This window comes from Helianthus annuus, chromosome 10 (genome assembly GCF_002127325.2).
Source record: "Helianthus annuus cultivar XRQ/B chromosome 10, HanXRQr2.0-SUNRISE, whole genome shotgun sequence".
NCBI classification, from domain to species: domain Eukaryota; kingdom Viridiplantae; phylum Streptophyta; class Magnoliopsida; order Asterales; family Asteraceae; genus Helianthus; species Helianthus annuus.
In genome coordinates, this window is record NC_035442.2 from 89,996,602 (window position 1) to 90,016,762 (window position 20,161).

The 20,161-nt window shown below is 39.0% G+C and overlaps 2 protein-coding genes and 1 long non-coding RNA gene across 4 annotated transcripts; 2 read left to right on the forward strand and 1 right to left on the reverse strand.

Annotated features, from left to right (window-relative positions):
• The first annotated feature begins 2,957 nt into the window (after positions 1-2,957).
• On the forward strand, positions 2,958-12,305 carry LOC110885392 (alpha-1,3-mannosyl-glycoprotein 2-beta-N-acetylglucosaminyltransferase). Of its 2 annotated transcripts, XM_035978518.1 has the most exons (19): positions 2,958-3,284; positions 3,353-3,403; positions 4,988-5,075; positions 5,764-5,826; positions 5,989-6,023; positions 6,114-6,190; positions 7,818-7,863; positions 7,959-8,021; positions 8,140-8,206; positions 8,275-8,343; positions 8,434-8,503; positions 8,583-8,644; positions 8,771-8,861; positions 8,968-9,061; positions 9,144-9,206; positions 9,296-9,334; positions 9,436-9,606; positions 9,693-9,814; positions 9,993-10,254. In XM_035978518.1, the coding sequence occupies exons 1-18, from the start codon at positions 3,216-3,218 to the stop codon at positions 9,807-9,809; spliced, it is 1,335 nt and encodes a 444-aa protein (XP_035834411.1). In that variant the 5' UTR covers positions 2,958-3,215; the 3' UTR covers positions 9,810-9,814; positions 9,993-10,254. The 2 variants fall into 2 exon arrangements, with proteins under 2 accessions (XP_035834411.1, XP_021988774.1); XM_022133082.2 differs by having other exon boundaries at positions 9,693-12,305.
• Positions 9,434-12,305, forward strand: LOC110885393 (protein EXORDIUM-like 5). Its single transcript, XM_035978519.1, has 2 exons — positions 9,434-9,606; positions 9,693-12,305. Exon 2 carries the CDS (start codon positions 11,003-11,005, stop codon positions 12,113-12,115), a length of 1,113 nt encoding a protein of 370 aa, XP_035834412.1. The 5' UTR covers positions 9,434-9,606; positions 9,693-11,002; the 3' UTR covers positions 12,116-12,305.
• A 248-nt stretch (positions 12,306-12,553) lies between these two features.
• Positions 12,554-14,795, reverse strand: LOC110885394. Its single transcript, XR_002562145.2, has 2 exons — positions 14,380-14,795; positions 12,554-13,341 (listed from the first exon to the last, which is right to left on the reverse strand). It is a non-coding gene; the product is annotated as an uncharacterized LOC110885394 (long non-coding RNA).
• Between the last annotated feature and the right edge of the window lie 5,366 nt (positions 14,796-20,161).

A 20,161-nucleotide genomic window follows, 5' to 3' on the forward strand; every position in this document is an offset into this window, starting at 1 on the left:
AGTTCCACATGTAATGATTCTGTGTTATTGAATTTTGATTATTGTGAAATGATGTTGATTATTGTGTAATCATTGCCTGATGTTAAGATACAAGAATTGTAGAATGATTGATTGATTGTTGGATTACTGCAATGCACATGAAAGAATTAGGGTTTCCTGATCGTGTGAAAACCAAAAACGTAACTGTTATAATGAACTTGGTTGATACGCTTGTTATTAGTCCGTAGATTATGTCAATAGATTATGTCAGGACTTTTGTGAAGTCACAAAAGTCTGAACTTTGCAAACACACGATGAGTCCGAGTTTTATTGGTGTAGGGCATGTCCGAACTTTATAAATCACACAAGCTGGTCCGACTTTTATGTAACTTAAAAAGTCCGACTCTTATTAACAAGTATATGTCCGAGTTTTATGCTATCTTCACTTATCCGACTTTTATATATTAAAACTAGTCCGACTTTTAAATACAACATAGTCCGACTTTTAGTGATTCATCATAGTCCGACTTTTGACAAGGAAACTCTTGTCCGAGTTTTAATGGTTACCATGATGTCCGAGTTTTGCATGTAGACCACAAAGGGTCCGAACTTGTGCCTAGGGAAGCTTATGGCCGAGTTTCATACATGAAGGGGGGGGGGGTCCGAACTTTAAATCAGGGACAAGGGGGGTCCGAGTTTCTTAAGGGGGAAGACCCATTGTCCGACTTTGTGAAGGAAACCCCCATGTCCGAGTTTTTGAGGGGTGTACTACCCTGTCCGAGTTTTGGGGGGGGGGGGTATTACCCTTGTCCGAATTTTGTAAAAGAAAGCCCATTGTCCGACCTTTTTGAATGATACAAGGAGATGAGGTCCGAATTTATGTATATGATGCATATGGGTCCGAATTTGTTAAGTTAAAGATGTTAACTCTAATAGTGATTAACCTTGCTAACTTATTGTTCAGTTAAATCATTTACTTTGGTTAATTCCGTTAGTCTGCTAAAACTGTTAAACATTAACTGTTAGTTATCAACTCCGTTAGTTGTTAATTTAGTAAACATGTTAACTCTGTTAGACATGAAACATTGCTAGTGTGTGAATCCTGTTAAGTGTGTTAACTTGGTGAAATATGTTAACTGCCTGTTAATCCTGTCAAGCATGAATTGTACGGTTTAGACTAACTGCATATATGAAATGTGATAACTGCTTAAACACACACTTCGTGACATAAATGACATACGAACTTAAACTGATCATATACACGTGCGTACTATAGGTCGTGATTGATTAATTGTGAACGTGTAACCCTTTGAGCATACCGAGCAAACTAAGGTGAGTTCACACAGCCAAGGCATCGGGTTCCCAGGGTGGGAATGGGTTTGGATTATTTACTTGTACTTACCTAGCTTATGGAACTTAGTTATATGATCCTCGGGCGAGGAAGGGTTATTGATAAGATACGACTAGACTAGTGATACTTATAGAACTGATCTTCGCACACACGCCGGGGTTGGCCGCGATAATATGACTAATCTTCGCACACATGCCTAGGAAGGCCGCGAACTATACACTAAACTTCGCACACATGCCGGGTGGCCGCGATGCAAATATACCTAGTCTGGAATACTTGGGAAACTTTCCCTAATCTTCGCATACATGCCTAGAGGGCCGCGATACGAACTAATACGATACATGACTTAACGAACGAACACAAGGCGTACTATATTATTATAATTTACTGAACTATTAACTGTGAACTCGCTCAACTAGTTGTTGACTCTCTGCTGCATGCCTTGCAGGACCTTAGGTACTTATGGAGCTTGCACAGGAAGGATCAGGTCGTTGTGGAGCATGGATCGTGGATGTTATGTTAAACTTTATGACACATGAACTTATTACATACATTGGGTTTTCATATTATGCTTCCGCTACTTAAACTATGTTTGGTTTGAACATCAATTGTATTGAATTGGGTTTTTACAAACTACTTCGATAATTATATACTATGTTCAATATGATTGGTGGCTTGATCCTGGTCAGTCACGCTCCCAAGCGGTGTTACTCCGTAGGTGGATTTTGGGGGTGTGACATGAGAGTTTACCTTTAGTGATGGACCCAACAGATTTGCTTGATTTGGACTTTTGATGAAACCCTAGAAGACGACATAGTAGTTGTCAAAACGATCGACTCGGATTCCAGCCACAACTAAACAACAAACCCTTGAAGCAATTAATAGAATTAGAAAATCAAAGATAAATCAGAAGGCACCCTCATAAAATCGCCAAAGCAAAATCATATGTGGAAAATAAAGAATCGTAACTTACCAAGATCATAAGCTCTATCAGAGGAGGAGATGGTTTCGACGGCGCTGGTGGTGTCATCGGTGGAGAAGTGGCGACGAAATAAAATACATCAGGAATTAGGGTTGAGCTCTCTCTTTTCTCCTTATCCCCCCCTCTCTCTATGCAAATGACAAAAAAAAAAAGCTCAGCAAAGCAATGGTGGGGGTATGGGGAAGGTGCAGAGTAATTATGGTGAAAAGACTTTGGGTATGTTTCAATCGAGAAAGTTGGCTCAGACAGAGTAATTCAAAATTCAAAAGAACCGCCCATTTACACAAAAGAGGTGTACATGGGTGTTGAAAAGTCTCATGCATTGAATCAATGTACAATATGCTTTAAGGGGTTGTAAATGTTGAAAAAGTGGCAAATGACCATTTCTGCCATTCGGATATGCATTATATTTCTTTTAATTATTAATTTGACAGTAAGGGTATTTTTGTCATTTTACACGCACCTAACACAAAAAACTAACCCCCATTCACGCTAGGGACTATCTGAGAACGAAATTCAAAAACTTGGGAACTATAGGTGTAATTTTAGAAAGTTTGGGACTAAAGGTGAAAAATAGGCAAACCATAGGGACTATACCAGATTTTCTTTTTTATCTTTGGCAAAATTGTTGCAAAGTTTACTAATCAAAATCAGAATCGATTTACTATTATTCTGCTAGAATTTAGACGAAGAGAATTCAGAAACATGTGCATATTCACTTGATCACTTCCAATCTAGGGTTTAAAGTTAGCCCCAATTGCAGCTGACTGACAATGTGGTGAAAATCTCGTTAAGTAACCCGGAGACGTTAATATTTATGCACGACCTGATACAAACCCTAATTCAGATGAAAGTTTTGATTTAAGAGATAGATCGAGGGTTTCAGTTCGAAAACAAACAACAATGGCGAGATGGTCTGGAGGTCTCCGATGCTTGCTTTTGCTAACTGCAATTGCATTTATCTACACACAGGTTCAGCTACTTTCATTTTTCATTTGTTATTTCATTAGTTTATTAATTGTGTTTGTGTTTTGCATTAGGTGAGGCTGTTCAAGGCACAGTCTGAGTATGCTGAGAAGATTACAGCTGCTGTCAGTTCATCATATTAAACTCTTTCTGCTTTAAACTGTTACTTATGTGCTTCAACTTAATATTAAATATCAGTTTATAATGTTGCTTTTTTAGTTTATTGTTTTGTTGTTTCTCTGAGCCACACTTTAAAAAGGGTAGATGCACATTACCCCCGACCGCGGAAGGGATCCCCTTCCCAAGCTAGCGACCCGACACAACGCTGCCTGGCGGTGAAACCCCTGCCAACCCGAGGGGCTGAAACATGTTTCGAACCCGTGACCTCAAGTGTCCTCGGGCCGGTTTAAGGTGGGGGGTCGGTGGCCATTGGGCTGACACCCAATGGTTCCCTGAGCCACACTTTACGTTTCTGAAATACGTGTTTTTGGAGCTGGGGGTCTCAGCCTCCCTGTCTTCCCTTCCGGGATAGAGGAAAGGTTTGCCCTCATCCCACCCTACCAGTAGCTTGCTATGTGCGGGGTTTTACTGGGTATGTTTGTTTGTGCCAGGTACCGACTACAATGGTTGAAAATTGTCTGTCTTTAACTCCTATAGGCATTACTTGTGCTTAAGTTTGTGTTAGAAAGTTATTTAGATTTTTTCGTTTTCAGTTCTGGTTTTTAGAAAGCTGTTTTGTTTTATTTATAGAAACTGGTGTGGAGCAACTTGAACTGGCCTAGATGGTTATGGAAGTATGAAAGTTATACACATGTAATTATTGAACCGGCCCCCACAACCATCCCATGAAAAGCTTGATGGCCTGCACGCCTGGGCAAGATAGCTTTGTTGTGTTGGCCCAATTGCTGGTGCCTGGTCCTGAGTTCCATTGTTGGGGCTCGGATGGCCGATTCTAGAAAAAAAAAATACAGTTTTTTATTTTTTCTGTTTTTTTACCCCGTTTTAATGTAGATAATTGGACTTGGGGATATTTTTTCATTATGTTTTGCATAGAGCCATAGTTTTGAAATCTGAATTTTTGTCATAAACGCGAAGTTCTCTTTAAGATATTGTTTCTCTCTGTTTGGCTAGAAAGCATCTAGTCTACTCCTGTCCTGCACCAGAATAATAAATTATTTTAAAACAGTTTATCCACAAAGTAGTGGACTTTTACTTGAATCTAACCCCACATCCACCATTAGGATGTTATGATTGCTTAATGTTAGTGTATCATGTCACTTTCTGTGATAAAACCAGGCATGTAGCCTTAGGGTTCTTTTTATATATTAGTAGTCCTGTTTTCTAAATGATCCCACCTATATGTGGACGGAATTTCAACACTTTTGCCTTTATTCACATAATGTTTCTGTATACAGTATAATCCTATAGAAGTATAGATTCCCAGGGAGAAAAAATAGAGATGTCTCATTGTCTACTATGTGATCCGTTTTGAACCATCAAAATTTGAATATAAATTTAAACTAATGCTTACAGGACTTGTTATTTGATTTAATTTTTTGAGAATTGAGACGAAGAGGCTATTTTATTTAGTCATGGTTCATGATGTAAAATTAAATGTTAAGATGTTCTTCTATCCAGTCTGTTGTCTTGTAACCTAGAGCGGGCGCTTTGTAAAGAATTAATGCATAAGAATTTGTTGATTATAATAGGTGGAAGGGGAAAATCATTGTACGAGCCAGATGCGGTTACTAATTGATCAGATAAGTATGCAGAAGGAAAGGGTTGTGTCTTTGGAGGGTAAGCCGGACATATCTTGATGTAATTAGGGTGGTAATTCCCATTATATTATTTAAGAAAGTTACCAACTTTGACGATTGATGAAAACATCACAATTCGTTTTTCTAATTTATTTTGAGAATGTGTCTTGCTTCACTTCCCTAGTTATTCATTTTCATAAGTACCAAGGGCATGTTTGGCAAAAGTGGCTGGTGGCTGGAAGCTGTTAGCTAGTAGCTGTAGTTTTTTAGATATATTTAATGTTTGGCAGAGTAGCTGAAGCTTTTAATAAAATGTATAAAATGACCAAAATGGACATAACAAAAAATTTAAAAAGCTTATACATTAAAAAGTTCATTATCTTTAAAGGTTAAAATAATTATTTTTTCCCTAAAAGCTTGTAGCTCCTTCTAAACGCTACTAGTAGGAGCGTTCAACCAAAAGCTTCAAGCTCCTAACATAAAAGCTTCAAGCTCCTTCAACCAAACAAAACTTTTTATTGAGTTGGAGCTTTTTCTTAAAAGCTTAAACCTAGAAGCTCCTAAAAGCTCAATGCCAAACATACCCCAAGTGTTTTCAGTAACAATTGTTAATGTAACATTTTAATACGTATGAGGAGGTAGTTTAATTTGATTTCTTTTGTTCTTTCTTAGCTGGTAAACATAAATTATTCACATCCAACCTTGTGCACCTATTACTTGTATTTCAGAAATTGTGAAACGCCAACAAGAAGAGCGTGAACAATTGAGGACACTTGTTCAAAATCTTGAAAGTAAGTTCATACCATCACTCTCTTCTTTCTCTTTCTTTCTTTCCCCCTCTCTCTCTACACACACACACACAAGATTAAAAGTTATTATTGCTCTGCATATCCTGATATACTTATTGTTTACTTGCACTATATGAGTCTAGCCTTTTTGTTATCAATTTGCAGGGAAAGGTGTGAAAAACTTGTTTCAACAAAATCAGGTTGGAATAAGAATACTAAATTATGTATTTCTCTCTTGTTGAAAGATCAATTCTTTTATACGGTGAATGAGCTTTCTACTTCATTTGCAGGTGCCAGTGGCAGCAGTTGTTATTATGGCTTGCAACCGTGCTGACTATCTTGAAAGAACTATTAAATCTATCCTTAAGTATGTTTTTCTACTTACCAAAGTATGCTCAATGTTTTAAACAAGCTAAAAGGTCACCAACTTTCATTTTTGAGTAAATTACAAGTTTTGTCCTTTACGTTAACATCATTTTACAAGCGCTGTCCTTTGGTGCAAAAGTTGACAAGTTCTGACCTTAATGTTTCAAAATCCTACACGTTATGTCCTTTAGCCCTAACCCAGTTATATTTTTCTGTTAATTTAGATTACACAAGGGTAATTTGGTCTTTTTACCCATTTATTTAATATATTTTAATAAATAAAACAAAACCAAATTATACAAAATAATATATTATGATTATATATATAATAAAAAACCCATTTATATATCTCTCTCCTCTTTCTCTCTATGTATATGTTTACACATGGCATTGATACATACCTGCAACTTCACATTCCTTTTAACAATCTCACAATTTTCTTTCATCCATTACACCAATGAACACAACATCTTCAACAACCCTACCGGCTACCACCACCACTGCCGCTGCCTCTTCCGGCCATCAACCCCCACGCTCCGCCTACGTCGGAGATCTCCACCCTCACACCACAGACAACGATCTCCATCGGATTTTCTCGATGATTGGATCGGTGAGTTCAGTTCGTGTTTACAGAGACCGACCCTCGCACAAATCCCCAGGCTACGGTTATTCGTTGATTTCAGTTTATTGATTAGGTTTTGTTTGTTAAATTGTGATTTGATTGAATTTGAACTCTGAATTTGGCGTTGTTTAGGTTAAATAATACGAAATTGATTAGGGTTTTTTTTTTTTTTTTTTAATCTGGAATATGAACAGTGAATGGTGGGGTTTTTAGTGAATAACTGGACATTTCGGGGTGGAGGTGACGGTGTTGGGAGTGATGATGGGGATGGTTAGGGTTTCGTCGATGGTGGTGGGAGTGGTTAGGGTTTGGTTCACGGTGGTGGTGGTGGTTTGTGGTGGTGGATCTGACATTTCGGGGTGCATGGTGGTAGTGTTGGGGGAATTGGAAGTGTCTTCGTCTAGATCGTCTTTGTAGGTTGCTTGAAGGTCGTCCATGGCGGATTTGGCGGGTAAATTGGGGGAAATTAAAGTGTTTAGGGCTAAAATCTCTCTATCTGAAATCTCATTTTTTAAGCAGGTGGTGTGGGGGTGGCGTGGGGTGGGGTGGGGTGGGTTATGGCAGTGGCAGATGGTGCGGGTGAGGGTGGGTGAGGGTGGCAAGTGGTAGAGAGAGATGTGTGCAGAGGTTGAGATAGGGATTATATAACCCTTTTATTTTTTAGTTTGTTACAAAATAGTCCCACAATAAAAGTTCTTTACACAATAGCCCTTGAGAAGGTGAAATGACAACAATACCCTCATGTGCAAGGCACATGACCAGATTAACCAAAAAATCTAACTGAGTTTGGCCTAAAGGACATAACGTGCAGGATTTTGAAACGTTAAGGTAAGGACAAAGTCTTAAAACTTTTGCGCTAAAGGACAGCGCCTGCAATTTGGTGTAAACATAAAGGACAAAACTTGTAATTTACTCTTCATTTTTTATACCAAATATGGTGTACATCGACTGTTATACTTTTCTTTAGTTAATGAAAAGTAATACCAACGTGACACTTTTATTTCAGATATCATGCTTCTGCATCATCAAAGTTTCCAATTTTTGTATCCCAGGTATATTATATCTGTGAATATATTAGATTTATCGTAGCGCTTATTCCTTTCTTTATAATTACCACACTTATCCCTCCAATTGTTTACATTGTCAGGACGGGTCAAATCCTGATGTTCGAACAAAGGCTATGAGTTACAAGCAGTTGACCTACATGCAGGTACATTTTATGTTGCATACATGATGTATACAGTATAATAAAAACATTTATTTTCAAATTAACTTGCTATAGTTCGGCAGTTGAAAAAAAGAAGATAATTAACTCCAGTTTGTTGCAGCACTTGGATTATGAACCTGTGCATACTGAAAGGCCCGGAGAGCTAATTGCATATTACAAGATTGCACGTAAGAGATACAGCTAGACTAATGTTTGCATCAATTCAATATGTTTGCTGTAACTACCGTGTTTTCAGGTCACTACAAGTGGGCACTTGATCAACTGTTTTACAAACATAGATTTAATCGGGTCATCATACTTGAAGGTACAAGTACTCCCCTACTTTTTAATGCATATTACTTCTTTTTATTTATTCTGAGGTTCATAAAATTATCTATATACTAATTGTATGCAGATGATATGGAGATTTCTCCAGACTTTTTTGCTTATTTTGAGGCTGGAGCAGACCTCCTTGATAAAGATAAGTAAGTCTTTGGAATGATATATATTACTTTTTCATTCTTTGAATCTTTTTAAAATTCTTTTATCAATGTTCAACGATAGGTCCATCATGGCCATATCCTCATGGAATGACAATGGGCAAAAGCAATTTGTGCATGATCCTTGTAAGTCTGTAACTTCATTCATACCAACATGGAAGCTTGAAGTAAAATATCATAATTATATAAAAAAGGTAAAAAAAACAATTGTAATTACGGTGTATCCCTGTAAAATTTGAGTGAATCTCGCAGATACGTTATATCGTTCGGATTTTTTCCCTGGTCTTGGATGGATGCTATCTAAATCTACATGGGATGAGCTATCTCCAAAGTGGCCAAAAGCATATCCTTTTATGCTAATTTTCATTTTTTTGCGGTTTAATCTTCATGCCTAATTGTTTAGTTCCTTTTTTTGTTTCAAGAGGAAATTTTCTTTGACTGTGTATTACTTACTGGGACGATTGGCTAAGATTACAAGAAAATCATAAAGGGAGACAATTTATCCGTCCAGAAGTTTGCAGAACGTACAACTTTGGTGAGCATGTAGGTATCCATCTCAATGTCATAATTAGTGTGTCAAAATAAGTTCTTTTTTTTTGAATAAAATAATTTCCATCCTTTTCAGGGTTCTAGTCTGGGCCAGTTTTTTCATCAATACCTAAAACCCATCAGGCTGAATGATCGCCCGGTATGTAAAAGTATATCTTACAGTATGTAAGTTATTGCTGCTGGTACCTTGTATTGATTAATTACTTTTTTTTTTCTTTCTTCTGAAAGATTGATTGGAAATCGATGAACTTGACCTACTTAATGGAGGTATGAATAACATGATAGAATGAATTCCTTTTACAAGATAAATGTTTAAAAGAGTTGGTTAAACTACATTCATGGTAAATCTTCGACTTCTTTTTTTGCAGGATAAATTTGTCAAACACTTTGGAGACTTGGTAAAAGGTGCAAGTCCTGTTTTTGGAACTGATCTTATTCTAAAGATAAATAATGTAAAAGGAGATGCACGCATAGCATATAGAGATCAAGAGCATTTCGAAGAAATTGCTCGCCAATTCGGTATATTTGAAGAATGGAAGGTATCACCAATTTGGCATTTTCAAAAAGTGAACTTTTTATATATATATTTTTTTATGTTAGTAAGTCATGATATGCTATGCTTCAGGATGGTGTACCTAGAACTGCATACAAGGGAGTAGTTGTTTTTCGGTACAAAGCAACAACGCGAAGAATATTCCTGGTTGGGCCGGATTCCTTGGAACAGCTTGGGATCCAAAACTAATAGAGGTACACAATCTTTCTAATTTGTCACATTTTCATATTAATTAAGAAAATATATATAGGAACGTTTTAAAATTTCCTTATGTAAGTTCAAATTGTTGAGTTTGTACATTTGGAGTACTAGTTCTTACATTGGATCTAGCAGTTTTGAATCATATAATTTTTGAAATTGATTTTGACATAGTATTGGAGTTTCTTTTGTAATTCTGAGAAACCATTTGAAGTTGCAAGACAGTTGGCTGATTGAACAACACTCGAGACACAAGTTTAAGTGAGATCTTTCTTGGGTGCAAAATTCCCGTGTAACCCGAGTTGAATGTATGGGGTTTTATGCTCTGCTATTTGAAAAGTTTCTTTGGGTTAGCTTGGTTCGGAGTTGGTTAGAATTAATCGAAACCAGAACTGAAGCAGTTTCACCTTTTGTGGGTAAAAGTTTGATAACAGTATTGCTTCATCTTTTTATCTAGATTTAGGGTTAGTAGCGGGGGTGTCCACAGTGGAATTTCTGGACCACACTGATAACTATAGTTTTGAAATAGCACATCAATCCGGTTGGTTTGTTAGGTGGTGGACCGGATTAAAAAAGACAGTTTGGGCATTAACCTTCTAAAAGATGAATACTAGAGATGTACAACTTAAAACAATTAAATATATCAGAAAAGTTGAGCTCGGCTGGTTTATTTCAATGTTTTCAGAACCGGACCGGATGTCGAACCGGAAAGTGTCGTAAATGTTATAAATTTAATTGGGTTAAATCTGAAATAATATATAAAAAAACCGGTCCAACCCTTATAAAAACAGGTTCGACCGGCTAGTTTTCCCGGTCCAACCTCGGTTCAATGTATTTCCGATGCGATACCATGACCCGGATCGGCTCAACCTCCGGTTCAATGTATTTCTGGTGGTCTGAAAACATTGATTTAATTTACTTTACCCGACCGATTTCAAGGCATAAATCACCGGTTAAATATGCTTTCGTCTAACCCGTGAACCAAACTGTATAAAACCGGCATGGTTAGATTGTTAACTTTATCTTACAAGACATCAGAATTCAAATCTACCATAGGAAATTATTCTCACAACCCCACAAAGACAAGTTGAAAATTAAAGACAAAAAAGACAAAGGGGCACTTTCGTCATTCCCCCCTCAATTTTCAAATTCTGTGCTCTCTACATCATCACTCCCAAAAAAATATGGCAGCTGTCACCAGCCCATTTCCCTCTACCCTTTATAAATTCCCCATTTCCATTCACTATACATCTCACCCACCCATTTTATCCCATACCAAAATGTCCATTCTACCCCTCAGCATATTCATCCTCCTCACCACCACCGCTGCTTCTCTTCAAACCCTAAACACAAACACCTTCGTCAACCCAAAACTACCACCCATCACCTTCACAGATTCCAAGAAAAATGAAGGTTCATCTGAGCTAGTGAACCTCCGGTACCACATGGGTCCGGTTCTTTCATCTCCGATCAACATCTACATAATCTGGTACGGCAAATGGGCCCCATCTCAAAAACTAACAATCAAAGACTTCATACGATCAATCTCCACCACCAACCACCGTGCCGCCCCCCACCCCTCCGTCTCTGACTGGTGGAAAACCGTCACACTCTACACCGACCAAACCAACGCCAATATCTCCGGCAACATCCTCATTGCCGGAGAATATTCCGACCGAAAATACTCTCATGGGACCCACCTCACCCGCCTCACCGTCCAAGACGTTATTGCCACTTCCGTTAAGTCAGCTCCTTTTCCTGTTGATCATAAAAACGGCGTTTATTTAGTACTGACCTCAGGTGACGTCACGGTTCAAGATTTTTGTCGGGCTGTTTGTGGGTTCCACTATTTTACTTTCCCTTCAAAAGTTGGGTATACTTTACCCTACGCATGGGTTGGGAATTCGGGTAAACAGTGCCCCGAAGTTTGTGCTTACCCGTTTGCGGTTCCGGGTTATATGGGTAGTGGCGGCCCGGGTTCGCTTGCTCCACCCAATGGTGACGTTGGAGTCGATGGGATGATTAGCGTCATCGGTCATGAGCTCGCGGAGCTTTCGTCTAACCCGCTTGTGAACGCGTGGTATGCGGGTGAAGACCCGACCGCCCCAACGGAGATTGGGGACTTGTGTGAGGGGTTATACGGGTCGGGTGGTGGAGGCGGGTATATTGGTCAAGTGATGAAAGATGGGTCGGGTCGGACTTTTAATATGAATGGGAGACGGGGTAGGAAGTTTATGGTGCAGTGGATATGGAGCCCCGTTTTGAAAGCTTGTAGTGGGCCTAACGCTTTGGATTGATTGATTGTACATTGAGCTTTGATGATTGTTGCAATCTCAAGGGGGTATATTGGAAGTTGGAGGGCTTGTGAGGATTTCTTCTTTGTTTTGTTTTAGGTTTTTTTTGATTCTTTGGTCACTTAATTTTGTAATTTGTTTGTTTTTTTAATAATCTCCAAGTAAATAAAACAAGAAGGAAATCTTTACTTCAGCTGGGTTCACAAACAAGGTAATGATTATGGTGTTTGATATCTAGAAAAAAAATTATGAATAAAAATGAAGGTATTCGTTTAAAATGTTAATTTTTAATACAAAATATATAAACGTTTTGAGCTATAGTGCTAGTAATGGTTTTTAAATTCTTTAAACCAAAGTCAAACCTTTTCATAACTGAAACAAAACTAAGAAAATATATGAAAGTAATCTACTTAACAAAATACCAAATTTATACAAGCAATATCCGAAACATTTTCTAACTAAAAGTGATTCCCCCGCGTTGCGGGGCGGTTTTTCTAACGTGATTTGAGCAAACAACACAAATCAAAAACCAAAAGCAAAATACTGGTCAAAACAAATTATATACCGAAATGTTAGAAAACTTGTGCGTTAAAGAGTTGCAAGGTATGCGAAAGAAATTATAAAATGTAAATGGTACATGGTATGAGTGGCATCAACATTGTTGTTGGTTTTTGTTTGACTGAGTCGACTCGCCTTTTGACTCAAGTTCTGCCTTGATAACCAAGTATGATCATCGCACCCAAACAGGACCTGTATCTTGCTCGCATGCGCAAATGGTCCTTTGTTGCGCACAGTTCTTTGGGCCCCCTATTGATCCTTCACCGCCATATTCTGCCATCATCAAGACCTTACTGAATCTGAGCAGTTCCAATCATGAGCGTCATCATTGAAGGTTCCTCATCCATAAACAGATTCACAATATCAATTAATGAATATTAATATATTCAATTGGTAAGTATATCATACTTGACATGAACTGTTAATCGGCACCCTCATCTAAGCCGGCAGCCACCTGTTGACCAAAGTTCTTTCTGTGACAACAATATCATATTGGTAACCGGATTCTTCACCGGAGTCAAATTAGCTCAGAATGTTTTTAAGATAGATTACCCAAATTTGGTCCACTGGACTTTACCTTCGAAAAAGTTAACTTTTTAAATTTATTAAATCTGGAAAGCATATCGGTTGGCGTAGCCTTTTGCATGGATGAGCTGATGCTGTATCAATTTCTACATAATTATAATTTGCAAAGTCATTAGATTGCTCTTTTAAACTCATAAAAATTTATAACAAAGTTAAAGAATGGGTTGCAACATGTACATATAATAAACCCTACCAAAAACCCACTTCACAAAAAAAAAAAAAAAAAAAAAAAAAAAAAAAAAAAAAAAACAAAAATTGTGACCAAAATTAGCAATAACAATTAAGCATCAGCAGAAATAAATCATAGTCTACATCTTAATTCCTATTTCTTGAAAGAAAGCCACTCAAAAGAATGTAAACCAAACTGGAAGCAAAAACATATACTCAAAAATGAGAAACGATTGAAAAAAACTCATACCTTGGAGAATAATATAGGACGAATGCGATTCAGCAGATGTCATGAAACAGAAACCCAATTGTATACACATTTTTCTTATCATATTCATGCCGAACTATGGCAATCTAAACCAATTCCAACAAATATATTTATAGAGGTCCGTAACCTCAAATGCATTTCTAAGTAACTATTTTATGTAACAACAAATGTATACAATTTTACATAACAATTTGATGCTACACAAATGCAGATAACAACAGGTAACAACCACAAATCTAATACAATCCTTCCTAAGAATTTCATGCTATGCAAATTGAATATACTTTAACTGAAAGCATTACTTATATTTTTCTTCTTTTGAATGTTTAAAATGAGTACAGATAAGTGAAGTCATAACCTAGTTTCTCTTATGAACCTGCTCCTACAAATCTACAATAGGTGCTTGCTTACATTTAACATCATCATCATCATCATCATCATCTATATTAATATGAAGGTTTGTTGAATTTGTGGTTTTATATTCTCACACATATACATAAGCTTCTAATTCTTCTTGAGACATTTCATCGAACATTTGGTGTGCAACATTGTAAATAAAAACTCATTGCTATAGAAGTACCCAAAAGCAACATCAAAATGCATAGAATGTCTTTTATATGAAAATCCAAGGTGAAAGCGCAATCTGATTCCTTATCTCACAAACGGCGGGGAAATCATAAAGCCATACCTGCTGGCTGCTTTCTACGAACAGAGTAGAAGAATACCCAACGACGGTTCACTCCTTCAACCATAATCAGAAAGGGCCAACGGAAAACCTAGACTCGCTGCCATCAGTTGATTCCGTTGCCGGTAGGAGGTGGCGTCGGAAACAGCAACTACCGTCGTCTCTCTTTCTCTCTATCTCTCTCTGTTGTTGTCTTCTTCCTCTCTCTGTTGTTGATTTCCATGTTTGTCTGAGTAGAAATACCGTGGAAATGTTTGTCGCCTGATGTGGATTTGGGGCAAGTCTGGTGGTTACTTATAGGTGGTAGAAGCGGGTGGGTGACATGTGTGTATTATACAGCGGTGGTAATGACCGATAGGTGTAAGTTGGTAAAACCTGAACTGTGGCAACTATGTAATTAATTTGAATACGGGGACTTCTTTGGCTACTGTAGCCAAGAAGCTACCCTAAGGGTCTGTTTGGTATGGGGTAATGGAATGAACAAAGAAATGGAATGGACGAGGTAATGGAATGGACGAGGGAATGCAATGGATCATTACCATTCCATGTCTTGTTTGGTTACCACGTGTGAATGTAATGAGTTATTATTGTGTATTGTTCGGTAGCCAAGAAAAACGGAGTAATAAAATCAGCGGTGAGTGGTGGTGGTCGGTGGTAGTGATTGTGGGTGGTTATATGTGGCGGTGGTGGGTGTCGGCGGCGGCGATGGGTGGTGGTGGTTGCGGTGGCGGCGAGTGGCGGTGTGGCGGCGACGACGAGTGGTGGTGGTGGCAAGGTGGTCGGTGGTGGGTGGTGGGTGGCAGCAGAGGTGGCGGTTGGTGGCAGCGGCGGCGGTTGGCGGTGGTGGTGGTGGTGGCGGTGGCGTCGACGATGGTGGTGGGCGTCGGCGGCGAGTGTCGTTAGCTATTGGTCGCAGTTGTGGGTAATAACGGTGGCGAGTGGGTGGCGGCGGTGGCGGCGGTGGCTGTCGGGGTGAGGTGGTGGCGGGTGGCGTCGGTGGTGGTGGTGGTGGGTGGTGGTGGTGGTGGTGGGTTGTGGCGAAGGTGGTGGGTTGTGGTGCTGTTGATTAATGGTGCAAGAGGGGATGAAATGGAAAAAAACATGGGGGGTGGAAGGAATGATGTTGAGGGAATGGAATGCATTTTGGAATGAGTGATTCCATTCCTTTGACCAACCAAACACCATTTCCTTCATTCCGTCGTAATCATCCATTCCATTCCACCTCTCATTCCTGCATACCAAACACTACCTAAATGTTATTATTAGGGATGAGTTCGGTACCGCCCGGTACCGAAAATTCTCAAAAGTGGATACCGGTACCGAATATACTCGGTTCGGTAACGGTACGGTACCGGTATTTGAGGGTAAAAACCGTTACTGAACTGGTATCGTACCAGACCGGTACCGAAAATGTTAAAAATCGGTACCGAAAAGGTACCCGGTTCGGTAAATTCGGTACCAGTACCGGATCCATTTTGCTCATCCCTAGTTATTATGTATAATAAGATTGTAGTGGGGTACGAGTGGTCAAAGGCTTAAAGCCCTGCCACGTAGACAGCCAAAGCACAAAATGGAAGGATGGTGAAAGGTAAGAGGCAGGGAAAAGGGCTAAAAATCAAGTTGGTGGCGTTGATAATGTGCCCCACGCCTATGGAACTTTTGCCTTGGGATTGGGAATGCCCCACATGATCATCAACGGGGTGCTGGGTAAGGCGTGAAGGGGCTTGCCCCCTCTCTCCATGCCCCACACCATGTAGTAGAAGGGTTGCCAGTTATGAAACAATTCCTATTTTCTATTCCGAATGCGGCCTCTTCCCTACTACTTTCACTCGAAGGAGGCACAGACGCGTTGATGTTGAATATTAAAGTCAAATCAATCTCACTTAATGGAATTGAATCTGACATATCCAATATGTAAAATGACTTTCTATTGGATTTCTTTCATATTGTACATCCAAATACAATTTTTTTGGTCCTTCACTGTTTTCGTTCACATAATGAAATTGAACCTATAAAAATCTTATTTCATACATCAGATAAGAACTTGGTGAAGTATAAGATGAAGCATATAAACATTATACGATTTCGTTTTAAGCTTGAAAAAAGGATTAAAGAAAAAAAAACAAATAAGTTCAAGTTGGTTCAAGTCCGGTCTGGAGTGAACCGAGCTGAACCCATATGTAGAATTATAGAAACAACTTTAATCAATAACTATTCCATAAAATATAAAATCAAGAACCATGTTGGTTATAAAAAATCTTAATCGAGAATCAATTTACTCATGGTTTTCTTCTTTGATTTTATTCATGGAAGCCAATTTTTACACAACCCTAAATGAATCAGTCATATATGGTTCCACACTATCTTTGTTAAGATGAAGGTGGACCACTCATCCTAAAATTTAAAAATATCATGTGTAACAAAGTACTTTGCATTGATTTGCGGGGTACCAAGAAAAGATGACACCAATTCAATGACTTTAAAGTTACAACTTTGAGACTTTACTCAAGTTGATTGTGTATTTATTATAATTGATGTTATCTGTTTGACTGTTTGGTTCATAAAACTCTATACGCCAAAAACAAAGACTATGTATGGGTGGGTATATATCTACATTAAATTTACTATGGGATATAAACATAAAACGAATGTTGTAGAAGGTGTTAGGCGCTAGTCGGCTAGTCGGACGGTGAGGTACCGCCTAGGGATTAATCGGGATTATTGGGATTAATCGGGTTGCAGGTCTTTAATGCTTTCTATAGCAGTGGTGACATTAGCAGGGGGTGTGCTAACTCCTTTATAGCTCTAATTCCTAAAACTAAGGATCCCTTGGGTTTGAATGAGTTTCAGTTGATCAGCCTCGTTGGTGTTATTAGCAAGGTGATATCAAAAGTCTTAGCGAACTGTCTTAAAAAAGTCAGCGGATCGGTAATTTCAGAAACCCAGTCTGCGTTTTTGAAAGGAAATTTTATTTTGGATGGCCCACTCGTCGTAAACGAGGTTACGAGTTGGATAAAAAAAAGTAAGAAGAAAGCTTTTATCCTCAAATTAGACTTCGAGAAGGCGTATGACAATGTGAATTGGGGCTTTGTTGAGACGACTATGCTTCAAATGGGCTTCCCTCCGTTATGGTGTAAATGGATTCATGGGGTGCTCTCATCGGCTAGGGCTTCAGTTTTGGTGAATGGCGCAACGACGTTCGACTTTCAGTGCCATAAAGGAATGAGACAGGGAGATCCGTTATCCCCTTTTCTTTTTCTTATAGTCATGGAAGTTCTATCATGTTGTATTGATAAAGCTAATAGTGGTGGAGCTTTTAAGGGGATTCGGCTTCCCAACAATGGCCCGTGGTTTCTCATCGTTTGTATGCCGATGACGCTATTGTGATCAGGGAGTGGTTTAGGGAGAACGTTATAAACATGGTTAGGATTTTAAGGTGTTTCCATGTGTGTTCGGGATTAAAGATTAATATCGCCAAATCCAACTTATATGGCATTGGGGTTCAAGAGTCAGATCTGGAATCTATGGCGTCGGTGGTTGGTTGTAAAGTGGACAAGTTATCGTTCAAGTATCTCGACTTAACCGTTGGGGCTAACATGAACCGGGTTGCGAACTGGAGACCAGTTTTCGAGGTTTTTGAGTCAAGACTTTCCCTTTGGAAGGCCTCGGTGATGTCTTTAGGTGGTAGGGTGACTCTCATAAAGTCGGTTCTTGAGAGCCTCCCAAACCACTACCTATCTTTATACAAGGCACCAGTTGGGTGATTAAGGATCTTGAAGCCATTATTCGTAAGTTTCTTTGGGGTGGAGCTAATAATGTTAACAAGTTGCAATCGGTTGCCTGGGATCGGGTTGCGTCTCCGAAAGAAGCCGGTGGTCTTGGGCTGAGAAAGTTAAGCACTATTAATAAAACGCTCCTCCTGAAATGGGGGAGGAGGTTTAAAATGGAAACGAAGAATTTGTGGGTTAGAGTTATTACGACTTTACACGCACATAGGAACTCTTGGGATTTTCTCCCAGTCCGTGCTACGCTAGGAGGGGTGTGGGGTAATATAGTCAAGACTGCTTCCAAACCGATCATCGGGGATGATTGCTTGAATGGCAAAGTGTGAAATGGATTGGATATCTATTTCTGGCTAGACCCATGGATGCAGAAGGAGCTTTTAAAAACTGCTTTCCAAACCTTTGTTGTTTGGAATCCGAGAAGAAATGTAAAGTTCGGGATCGTATAGTTAGGCCAGTGTCGAACCCGAATGCTAGGTGGCAGTGGAAAAGCGTCCCAACTACCAACGAGGAAATGGCTGAGTGGGCCAGTCTTTGTCTGATGCTACGCGGCGTTAATATTTCAGACAAGAAAGGTAAATGGGTGTGGCAAGGAGATCAAGTCGGTGAATTCAGTGTGGGTTCGATCAAGAGACTCTTTGACAAAACTTGGACAACAGCTCTAGGTTCGTATGGGATTGGTGCAAATGGATTATGCTGAATTGCAACTTGTTCGCGTGGAGGGCCGAGTTAGAGAGGATTCCAACTAGAGTCGATCTTTGTAAAAGAAACATACCTATCTTGGATGACGTTTTCCCGTTACGTAACTCAAGTTCGGAAACTGTGGTCCATTTGTTCACCGCCTGCAACTTCTCTTCGAGTCTATGGTAGAAGATCAGTAGTTGGACCAAGACTCCTTACTTGGTGGCTTTTTTACTTTAAAGATATTGTGAAGGCAATTAAGTTCAGTGGGCTCGACAGTAAGGCGAAAGAGGTTTACCATGGGTTGGTTCTGATAGTGTGCTGGCATATATGGAAGGCGAGAAATGAGGTAATTTTTATCCGGAAAGATCTCTAAGATTAACAATGTTTTCAGCGATATTCGCTCAACCGAGTATCTCTGTTTTAAGAATAGGTCTAAGTCGAATCAGGTCTCTTGGGATAACTGGTGTAAATTTGTAATTATGTAGTTGTGTGTCGTTCTGTGTCGCCTGGGTTTCGGGTTGGTTGTGTTTTAATGAAGTTTTTCAAATTTATATATATATATATATACACACAATAATATAAAAATCATACTTCAAAATTCACATAAATACTTCAAGTTTCAAATAGTATGGTTCAAACATAAGCAACTAGTTAATACTAAAACTGATGAAACAATTAAACTAACAAATCATCAATATAATAAACAAAAATTAAACAATTAAACTAACAAGTCTCGTCGGAGAAGAAGGATGTTGCAGAGCTTGTGGTGGTGGTGGTGTGCCGCGGAACTTGTGGTGGTGGTGTGCGGGGGAGCTTGTGGTGGTGGTGTGCAGCGAAGGGGAGGTTGGAGAAGGATGTTGTAGAGCTTTGATGGTTGTAAATATTAGGGTTATAACATCTGCAACACTGTTAGAACGTGAATAACCCTTTAAAACCATGGGCCGGATCTAAAATTGGGGTTTATTGAATAAAAAACCTAGGTCCGATTAGTCTGATTTCTTCCGATTAACACCGACTAGGACCGCCTTGCACCGATTTTGACCTGGACCGATTTTTTTAACCAATTTGCTCATTTTTAGGCGATGGCCAACCGATTACCGCCTAGGCGCCGATTAATCGGCCGCCTAGACTGCCTTTTGCAACATTGTATAAAACGGTGTCAATTAAAAAAATAATTGGGTGCTCGTACCTTTTGTTCTACATAATGTATATTTTCTTAATGCATAAATCGATTTATATAAAAGCAATTAATAATATTGATTTTATAATCACAAAATCAAGAAGATTTTGTTTGTACTATAACCCTATTGATAATCACA

Coding starts and splice junctions, on each gene's coding strand:
- LOC110885392 (XM_022133082.2), top strand. CDS start 3,216: ATGGCGAGATGGTCTGGAGGTCTCCGATGCTTGCTTTTGCTAACTGCA. Junction 8,207..8,274: donor TGCATATTACAAGATTGCAC/GTAAGAGATACA, acceptor CCGTGTTTTCAG/GTCACTACAAGTGGGCACTT. Junction 9,062..9,143: donor CGTACAACTTTGGTGAGCAT/GTAGGTATCCAT, acceptor CATCCTTTTCAG/GGTTCTAGTCTGGGCCAGTT.
- LOC110885393 (XM_035978519.1), top strand. CDS start 11,003: ATGGCAGCTGTCACCAGCCCATTTCCCTCTACCCTTTATAAATTCCCC.